Source organism: Arachis hypogaea, chromosome 4 (genome assembly GCF_003086295.3).
Source record: "Arachis hypogaea cultivar Tifrunner chromosome 4, arahy.Tifrunner.gnm2.J5K5, whole genome shotgun sequence".
Taxonomy (NCBI): domain Eukaryota; kingdom Viridiplantae; phylum Streptophyta; class Magnoliopsida; order Fabales; family Fabaceae; genus Arachis; species Arachis hypogaea.
In genome coordinates this window covers 106,515,905-106,526,453 of record NC_092039.1, presented here as the reverse complement: position 1 = coordinate 106,526,453, position 10,549 = coordinate 106,515,905, and the positions used below count along the sequence as shown (strand labels likewise).

Sequence of the window (10,549 nt, the reverse complement as noted above, 5' to 3'; positions counted from 1 at the left end):
TTTGCTAAAATATTCATCTCAGTTTCATAAAATCAAACAAGGTTCTTATTAATAAACTCCTTCATAAACAGTATGCAACTTCTATCAATAGTTTCAGTTCTACAAAAATGGAAAAGCCAATACAATGGAGACTTCTTTTTCTTCTTTTCTTTCTAATACACATATGGCAATATTCTCCAAGGAACAAGTTTTCGATACTCAGTCCATATCTCTTTATACTTCTTCGCACAACGAGATTCATCCCTTCTCTCCCTCCATATCAACAGAATAAGAAGATATATTGGATAGAAGTATGGAACTGGTGAACTGCAAAAATGAGCAAAATATACTACAACGTTTGACATTATTTTCTTTGTAGAAAAATCAATATCTATAACTTTATATCGGCGAAATAATTAAAGGAATGAGTTAATGAGATCACCTTATCCCACAAGGTAAGCTAAAGGAGAGAGCAAGAAGTAAGTCACCTAGGTAATTACAATGTCTAGCAATACCCCTTCAACAACAACAACGACAATTTGTGTTAATAGCTTCCATGAGAAAGTGAATTGAATGTATATTCATTGTTCTAACAAGACTCTAGATAGACAAATAATAACCACGGAATCAAATGAAAAGAAATCTTACCAATAACCAGAAGCAAGTAACTTTCCACCAATGACTTTTGGAGGCTTACCCCAAATAGGGGCCTTTGGATTCTTTTTGAATACATGTTTTTGCTTGTTTGCTCCTCGAAATACCATGTATCTGCAAAGTTTGATCTACAATTTTATGTTATGAACTTATGTAACTTCAAGAGTGTATGTGGTGCATTATAGAATTCACGGTTGGATATTACGAACACATTACCCAATCAGGAAGACAAGGCAATTAGCTATAATGGTTGTCATTGTTAACTCCACCTCGTTTGCTAAGAGCCACCAGCCCTGACAGCAATTGTAGCATGTCAATACATGTTATGTGTTTAAAAGTACTATACATAATGGCACAAATAAATGGCAAGTTGGAAGCTAAGTTATAGCAATTACCTGAATGCTAAAAGTAAAAGGAATCCAAACTAAATCTCCAAAGACCAACATGAAGCCCAACCTCTCTGCAATTATGTCCCAGCTAAAAACAAAAATTAAAAAATAAGATCATAAACCACAATTATATCTAACATGAATGACAATATAGATATCACAATCATGAGTTCATAACTTAGTTAAAATATTACAAGGAAAACATGTTCTATTTTTTTAGAGAGATTGGGATGAACAATTTTTCAAGTGGAGCAAACACAATTCACTTACGTTGATGTCATGTACTCTTCATGCACAAAGTAGTCCAAGATGTATAACTGGCATAAATGTAAAGAAAGTCACTCATCAAACACCCAAACTAGTGCTTATTAAAAGAAAAGAGAAAAAAAGGAAATTCAAGAAACTAGAGTATGCAAGATTTTGAAATTACTGCACAGAATATCTGGAAGAGAATCATTGATTTGCTCAGAGTACCATCTTGAATGCTTTTTGCAAGAACGGATAAATTGATAAGCAGCCACCCCATCATTCCAGCTCTAACAAACAAAAATCTACAATTTGACAATTCCATTATATGTGCAGGAATATTTATAGTATTCAGAATAATAATAAAAAACCCACAATTTTGACAATTCCATTGGCAGGGTTGCAAGCTAAGAACACTTTTTTTCCATCATAACTGCCAATTATATACACTTAAGCAATCATATAAAATGAGAACAAGCAAGGAACGACATCAGGAGGATAACATACTTGAGGTCAATACCCATAAACTGAGGATTCAGTTGTATTCCAAACCACCTATTAAAGTAAAACAGAAAACGAAAAAACAAGATTAACCAATAAAATTCAATTTCTGCAACGGTCAAGGAAATAAAATCAACCATGTTCACACTTCACACTAGTTAAAGGTCGGGCTTCGTTGTACTAGACAGAAAAACACAACAGAGATGCAAACACAAATTTCAAACAGAAGCTATTACGATTAAAGTAATTTTAACATCTAGAACATACCAATCATGTATCAGGTTTCCAGTGGTATGAGGTTTTAGTGATGAACTTTTACTTTGTGACTTGCAGCCCGCAAAATAAAGTGCCAGGGTCACCTGATATGAAATTAGTAAAAATGACAACAAAAAAGGTTATTATCAAGCAATGCAAAGTAACAATAAAAACAAATAAGGTATTAAATTTAGCTTTTGATATATTTCAACAACTGTGCATTGGTACGTTTAGCCAGCCTTATCTAATGATACGATAGGATTTGACTTCCATCATTGTTATTAAGTTCAATAATGTGTCATTTGTTCATATTTCAGTTCTAGCATATTCATATGATGAAATTGAACACTACTCCATTAATACAAGTGTTACTACCTAAATTCTTCAGTGTCAACTAGACGAGCTAGGCAACAACATTTAACTACTAAAGACCTTTATATAACAACACCAGAATCAGAGACAGTCAGACAGATATGACTATGAAAAGAACCATTGAATGCCATTACTAAGTTCTAAATAAGATTCTATGCTTACAATTACATACAAGAAAACTGAAGATAAATGTTGTGGACAGCAGCTCAAATCCTCTCTCAGATATAGCCTGCAAAAGTTGCCACAAGTTATTCTGTGTCACTCTAACTCTAGCATATGATTCATAGTGTTATGCAAAATTCAGAATATCCATATGAACACGTACGGTAGGAGATACAAAATCCATCTTGGCACTAATCCCAAGAAGTGCAACCAACAGAAGAAGCAAGACTAAACCTGAGAAAATGTGAACATGGAGTTACACCTCCAAAAAAATATAAAAGGAATAGTGGTGTAAATATAGACTCAATTCTTGTGAATCTTATATGAATCAACATGCAAAATATCCTTAAAAAGTATAAAATATACCACAACTAATAAACCTTATCTCACTAGGTACAATAAGTAGCATAAATAAGAAATCATCATAATCTTTGTTATAAATCATGTATACATTCAAATTATTAAAATCTAACCATTATAACAATTTCACCTATCACCAATGATTTTTCCTTTTCTAAGATTTTCTCTATTAATAGGTCATTGAACAAACATTTGTCATGTATAGCATTGAAGACTGGTCATGAAGTGAACAGCAAATATATGTTGCCATTATAACACTGATTTAAGGATTACCATAAACTAGAGAACCTATATTACATCAAAATCACACTAAAATGAACCACATTTTTGTAATGTACTAGAATGTTAAAAACGAACCATTACAGCGATAATGAAGGCGAGTTCCATCAGCAAGAACAACCCCAGGAACAAGTTTTCCCAGCACAATGGATCCCGCAATTGCCAAATAAGCAAAGAAGCCCAGAAGCAAATAAGCCTTATCCACATTCCAAAGTAGTGAAAATATTAAAACATTACATATTACATCCGTAGAATCAACTAATTCATATAAAGGGTATAGTGAGTGAATGAATGAATAGTACTAACTGAGTTCCATGATGGTATAAGAGCTTGAAGAAGAGAACTCAGATCCATGAGCACGTGTGAGCCTTGTATCTGAATGGAATGAGTAGTATGATTGTGATTTAGTGTCAGAGAAGATTGTGACTTCGATTATTGCTGCAGTGCTGTTGTTGCTACTTTATTGTACTCAAGATTCTGAAAAACGAATGACTGATTCAATAATTTAATAATCTAACATGTGATCGAACCGTAATTAAACCAATTTAATTAAATATATAATAAAATTTTAAATATTTAAATTCAACCATTCATATAACAATAAAATTTAAAATTTCACAATCTCACGTTTAATTTCACGATGTTCAATGACCAAAAATAACAATCTTTTATCTTTAAAAGTAACACTCATCACAAGTCATAATAGTCGTGAAGTGGCCCAAAATCAGCCATCACAACTAACTAACCAACCCTCAAAATCAACAAAATCATATTAATATCAACCAACAACAATCAACAACAGTCAACAATAAACAAGAGATTAACAAATAAAATAATTTTGATCTCATGAAATAAATTAAATCAAACAAATAAAAACAAAAAGAAAAAATAAACCTGAAGAAGACGACGCTGAGTTAAGAACAGGGAAGTGGGGGAGTGAGCAGCGACAGCAAGAGACGTCAGCGTCAACAAATCCGGCGACGACAGGCAACGCGGGTGAGAAGAGCGATGATGCCAAGAATAAATCGGCAACAGCAGCGGGCAATGACAATAGCACGGGAAACGGCGGCAAAGCGGGCGACAAGGGCGACGTGGCCAAGGACAAAGGCTGCACCAACGCCGGCGACGGCGACCTTCTGAACTGGCCAACGGAGCCAATCGGGCCTGCCTCCTCCTGCTGCCTCTAAGGGTATGGCCGGCGGCTACAGCTCCTTAGGTGGGTGGGTTTTGGGATTTTTAATTTTGGGCGTAACCTAAGTGAATGAATCTGAACCAAGGTTCTAAAAACCGGACCGGTCATCAAACCGTTTTAGTTACTGATTCACTAATTCATTGGTTTAATCGGTTCAACCGTCATTCAACCAGAAAAACAGTTTTATAATAAACACCTGATTCTATAAAAATTTAATGAATAAAGCAACTGGTTCTAAACAGTCTTCTACTACTTTTTTTTTACTTCAAAAGGGGATCATAAACAACTACTATGAACAACAAACTACAATGATATGCAATGCCAAAAATAGGCCAATGATGAAATAATAAAGGGTTTCTCTCTTCAATTCTATGTTCAAGCTTGTAGCAAACCAGAATCAACAGAGTAATACCGTTGAAATAGTCTTCCTTCTTAATTCTTATATACCTCAAAGAATTTCCTACAGAATGAAAATTGAACACAATAGACAGCTTTAAAACAAAAACAAAACAACACTCAGAAATCAATCACCTCTTCCAAACACAACCTTAAAACAAAACAGAACAACATTCAGAGTATGAGCATTGACCACAAAACATTGATTTCTGAAACAAAACAAAAACAGCAGAACAACATTCAGAGTTTGAGCATTGATCACAAAATATTGATTTATGAAACAAAACAAAAACAGAAGAACAACATTCAGAGTTTGAGCATTGATAACAAAAAATTGATTTCTGAAACAAAACAAACACAGCAAAACCAGCAGAACAGCATTTAGAGTTTGAGGATTGATCACAAAAAATTAATTTCTGAAACAAAACAAACAATCAACAAAACAATGAAAACAGAATTTTTTTTTTCCTTCGGAAGAAGAAAACAATGAAAACATGAAGCATATAATAAATCAATGATCACCAATATCCAGCAAGAATCTCAAAGACAACAATAAATACACAACAACAAATTAGCAAATAAACAAGAACAAGACCTAAATAGAAATCCAACAAATTAAATCGCAGAAACCTAACAATTTAGCAAATTAAAACAACAGCAGCCCAAAAACTTACAAGAAGTACCCTAATGCAAGTGGAATCATCATGCTAATATGTTTTCTACAAAGATGCTATTTGTGCAGCTAAAATTTCCTAACTACTAAGATCCAATTATTCTAATTTCACATGCAATCAACTTACTAAGTTTCTAAAAGCTAGAAATGATAAAACCAACCCGAAATATAGTTAAAGCATTTCATCAAACATGTTGAGTGCGGTAAACTTAAAACGAAATAATTACTTATTGTAAAACTTCAACTTTAATTCAGTCTATGAAAAAAATCCAAACCACTACTAAATCAAATAATTACTTATTGTAATAGAAATAAGAAGTTGCAGAGTTTGAAGCAGAGTATTCGTGTTGTGTGAGTGTATTGTCTGGTGGCAACTCACGGCGGCGAGAAAAGAGAGCAGTTCGACGGCTAGGTGGAGCGCGCGGGTTGGTCGCAGAGTTTGAAGCAGAGCAACGTGGCTTCCAGATGAACGCGAATGCGAACCCGAATGGTGAACGGCGAGTGAACGCGAACGATGAACGCCGAGCAAACTTGAACAGCGAAGAACGCGAACGAAGACGCGAACGTGAACGGCAAACAAACGGCGGCGGAAGCGCGGCTGAGCAGACAAAGACGACGGACGCCGAGCTCGAGGAAGCAGCTGCGATCGGTAACAGCGAACAGGGGTTGAAGACTTGGAGCACGAGGGAAGCTAGATAGATGGACGGACGGCGGCACTATGCCACTCCTTGCGGCGGTGGTGTAGGCTTACAGTGTAGGCTTACAGTTTAAGCTAGGGTTTTTTGGCTGAGTTTGTGTGTATGAAAGAGAGGCAGGGAGAAAGAAACGGAGCTTCAGAACCAGGATGAAAGTAAGCCTAATTTGACAAAAACGACTCCGTTTCTTTTAAACCGGTCGGTTCTCTGTCCGATTCAACCGGCCAGAAACCGTCCAATTCGGCAATTCTTCTTCGGTTTTTGGAGAAATGGTTTTAAAAGACAAACCAAACCATAATTACTGTCGGTTCACAGTTAGATCGGTCTAGTACGATTTTTACAACATTGCTATGAACTCTTCAACTCAATTTGTTCATGACAAAAAAAGGTACATTTGTTTTTTTTTCAATCCAAAGTCATGTCGTTTAAGGGGAATTTTCTTTAAAAAAAAAAGAAAAAAAGTCTAGGCCAACACTTTTATTAAATTTTGGTCAGCACTTAATTATTAAAAGAAAATTGAGTAATTCTACACCACTAGATGTAATCTCACAGCATTAAAAACATTATTGATGACTAATTGATGGCTACAAATCACAAAATCTGCTGGCCTCCTAGCATTCCTAAAAAAAGGGGGATAAAATATACTTTTTGTTCCTGAAATTTAGCCAAAGTTTTAAAAATACCTCTAAATTTTATTTTGTTTCAATTTTGTCCCAAAAGCTTTCAATTTGCATCAAATATACCCTCGACAGCTAAATTTCTAAATATTTAAGACCAATCTTACAATAATATATGAACATTATGCTTGATTTGCTTGTGTTGAAGGTTGTTTTTATGAAATTGTTGTTGAATTGGTATTAAATATTTTAAAAAATTAGCCGTCACGGTATATTTGATGTAAATTGAAAACTTCTATGACAAAATTGAAACAAAATAAAACTTAGGGGTATTTTTAAAACTTTTGTCAAACTTTAAGGACAAAAAATATACTTTATCCAAAAAAAATGCCAACCTGGGAGATCTACTATTGGTTTAGCCGATTCATCAATTAACGGTCAACTTAAGCAGTTTTTTTTGGTAGTTTATTACAAATTGGATTTTTAATAAAACCAAGATGGTGAGCAGAAGAAACTATTTTTGGTTAACTAAATCAAGGGATGGATTCGGTGAGCCAGACGTCTTTGGCTAACTGGTGCGCATTTTAGTGAAGAGCCATTGTATCTGTTTTATTTTTTAATTCAACGGTAGAAATCATCCTGAAACTTGTTTCTTTTGATTGGCTAGTGAATACTTTTTGTAGGTTTTGTGTTAGAAAAGTCACTTTTGAAAATTTGATTTCTTGGTGGTTATTATTAGTAGATCTAAAATCTATCTGGGTTAATATAGCAAAAATTTATAAGTTTGTAAGTTAAAATTAATTAGAGTTAAGTATTTTGTTTTATGTTAAACTAAATGACGATGAAGTCAGGCTATTCTACTTCGGGTGGGGATGATTGATTTCTTCTTAATTGGCCACTACATCAGTGGAATGGAGACTCTGACTAGGGTTGCAACGAAGGGCGACGCTGAAACCAGTTATGTGTGTGCGATGCTGCTACTATGTAATAACGAAGAAAAAAAGCACAGACGAAGGGGAGTTGAATTTTTTGAAATTATACGTGTTTCTGGGGCAATCAAAAGGTGTGGAGAGGTCTTCAGGGAGATATTCGAGCAGCAGTGGGTGCGTGGAGGTGAAATCGTCAAATTTTGGACAGTCCGTAGTTTGCCAGTCCGCCAGTTGCCCTACCCGCGACACCATGGGTGTTGTCGAAGATGTGTCTCATATCTCGTGTGTGCACTGCCTGACCGATTACAAGGTGCAGGAGTTCTTGGAAATGTTTAGATTTCAATAAAAAATGTATTTAGCGATTTCTGTTGTTCAAGCTTGTTGTTTATGCTTCTCGTATCTGATAGTACAATAGCTAGTATTGTCTCTTATTTTGTTAAGAACTTACAAATGATTATCCACATACGGATTATATTTTTATTATGTTTCTGTTTTTGTGCATGAAAAAATTTAAGTTTGATCTGGAAGATTTGTTGGATGATGATATAACTTATGTAAATAGTTATAAATAAAATATTACAACCAGATAGGGATTCAGGTTTAGGAGGAGGGGGCACTTGACCCCACTAAATTAAAAAAAAAGTAATAATATTATATAAATCAATGTATTTATTTTAATGCAATTATATTTTTATCTCGACAAAATTTTATTAAATTTTATTTTGAGATTTCTGTTAAAACTACTCAACTAGTTAATTACCAAACTAAATCTCAATTCTCTAAATATTAGTAAATTAGAACCTTTTTTTTTTCAAATTTTAGCATATTTTTTAGTGATTTTTTATTTTTCTTTCTTTGAAGAATAAACAGAACAAACAATTAAGCCGAATAATTATTAATAAAAGTAATTCAATAAATTTATTTATTTTTACCATTTATAATTTTATTCTAAATCAAATTAGAAACCTATAGATCTATAAAATTTCTATCAGTATTTAATCTTATCCTTTCATGATTCCTTCTCCATTATTTTCAATTTTCTTAATTAAAAAATCAGGCGCGCTACACATCCATGTAACCATGTAATAACCAAGTTGGCCCAAGTTCAAATAGAGTCATGTGCATTAATGACGAGTGAAAATACGCGCTCCAAAACCCTTCGTTGCTTCGCGCTCATTATGAAAAAATGTTACTTCTTCCTCAATACGAAACTGCTCATTATCTTCGAATCTCTCTCAAAATCACTCAAACTTCAGTCACGTTCTCTACGAAAACCACTACTGGAGAAGAATCGCGAGAAGATTTGGCAAGGAACAACCAGAAACAAACGAAAATAGTAACAGAGATTTGCCTTCCTCCTCCTCCTTATTCTCCTCCTTCTTTTTCGCGTTCCTTCTTCTTCATGTGTTTTCTCCTTATCTTCATTCTTTTGTTGTTATTGCTGCTGTATTTTTTTTGTCTTTTCCTCTTTTTCTCCTTGGTGAAGAAGCAGTAGAAGGTGAGGAGGAAGAGTTTTAAATTATGCAGAACAAAAATGAACCAAAATGGCAAACTCTACTTAACCAAACATCATTCATGTGCTGAATAAAATGTCATAAATATTTAATCATCAAGAAAAATATTTCTACATGCACAAGGACTCAATTGAACACACTAACAATCAAGTAAATCAAAATGAGCAACTCCACTGAACCGAGCAATATTCATGTGCTGAATAAAATGTCATAAATATTCAATCATCAAGAATAGTATTTTTCCATGCAAAAGAAGTCAATTGAACATATAACAATCAGGTGAACCGAAATGACCAACACCACTGAACTGAACACCAATCATGTGCTGAATAAAACGTGATAAACATTCAATCAGTAAGAAAAATATTTCTACATGCACAAGAAATCAACTGAATACATTAACAATCAAGTGAATCAAAATGGGCAACTCCCCTTAATCGGGCAAAATGTTGGTGTTATTGGTGATGATTATAACGAAAGAAAAAGGAGAAGAACCTACGTGCGCGAATTTGAAAGAAAAAGGAGGAGGAGGAAGAGGAGGAGAAATAATATTCTTGTTGATTGAAAGTTGATCACCATTTATTCACCACATGAACATTGTTCGGTTCAGTGGCCTTTGTGATTTTGATTCACCAAATGAATGTTGTTCTGTCCGGTGGCCTCTTTTTACTTTGTTCAGTGTTTAAGATTATTGTGATAGCAGGCAGCAATCATTTCCTAGCTGTCTCAACGTAATAACCTCATTCAATTTATTTGAAGTTGAATCATTCATTATTTTCATTCAGAAGTTTAGATCGAAGAAGAAAACGAATGTAGAGCTTTTTTGTTAAAAAATTTGTAAACAACCAAAATATCATTGACGTTTTCTAGTTTCGAATTTCAAGAAAAATTACAAAATAAAAACGATACTGCCTTTTTGCAAAGGAAAATTTTTTTAATAATTTTTTAATTAATAATATCTATTAATTATCTGATCTTATCCAGAAGAATCGATAATGAAACGTATGAGGTACTGAATTCTAATTAATGCCAGTATATTGAAATTAAAAAGGATATAATAGGAACAAATAGAACGCATCGTGGGTGATCGTTTCTTCTCTTGATATTCTCCAATAATCCCCTCAAAGTTCTTGCAAATGGCTAGAATATCCAAGAAGAACAGAAAGAAAAAGAACGTATCCGTTGAGTATGAATGTCCGCTTAATCTTCTTCCTCGTGACATATGTGTGAGGATTGGCGTTTAACTCTGGTTCGTGACGTGTTTCTGGCGTTTGACTTCAGAATGCAACATAGAACTAGCGTTGAGCGCCAGTTTGCATCGTCTAATCTCGAATAA

The 10,549-nt window shown here is 34.1% G+C and overlaps 1 protein-coding gene across 18 annotated transcripts; it reads right to left on the bottom strand.

Moving 5' to 3' along the window:
* Positions 1–6,397, bottom strand: LOC112797142 (delta(14)-sterol reductase). 18 transcript variants are annotated; one of them, XM_025839929.2, is made up of 15 exons: positions 5,756–6,397; positions 4,092–4,849; positions 3,504–3,674; positions 3,282–3,393; positions 2,722–2,792; positions 2,569–2,625; positions 2,037–2,128; positions 1,776–1,823; positions 1,453–1,573; positions 1,293–1,339; positions 1,029–1,110; positions 850–926; positions 628–747; positions 422–496; positions 1–306 (listed from the first exon to the last, which is right to left on the bottom strand). In XM_025839929.2, the coding sequence occupies exons 3-15, from the start codon at positions 3,549–3,551 to the stop codon at positions 153–155; spliced, it is 1,104 nt and encodes a 367-aa protein (XP_025695714.1). In that variant the 5' UTR covers positions 3,552–3,674; positions 4,092–4,849; positions 5,756–6,397; the 3' UTR covers positions 1–152. The 18 variants fall into 18 exon arrangements, with proteins under 18 accessions (XP_025695714.1, XP_025695717.1, XP_025695710.1 ...); XM_025839932.2 differs by having other exon boundaries at positions 628–761; positions 3,276–3,393; positions 5,756–6,316; XM_025839925.2 differs by having other exon boundaries at positions 3,276–3,393; positions 5,756–6,316.
* Between the last annotated feature and the right edge of the window lie 4,152 nt (positions 6,398–10,549).

Excerpts from the sequence above, each read along its gene's own strand:
- LOC112797142 (XM_025839925.2), bottom strand. The coding sequence starts at position 3,551 with ATGGATCTGAGTTCTCTTCTTCAAGCTCTTATACCATCATGGAACTCA. Across the intron at positions 2,129-2,568 it reads CATTTATCTTCAGTTTTCTT|GTGACCCTGGCACTTTATTT; the intron begins GTATGTAATTGT and ends ATTTCATATCAG. Across the intron at positions 1,340-1,452 it reads TCTTCCAGATATTCTGTGCA|TTATACATCTTGGACTACTT; the intron begins GTAATTTCAAAA and ends CATTTATGCCAG.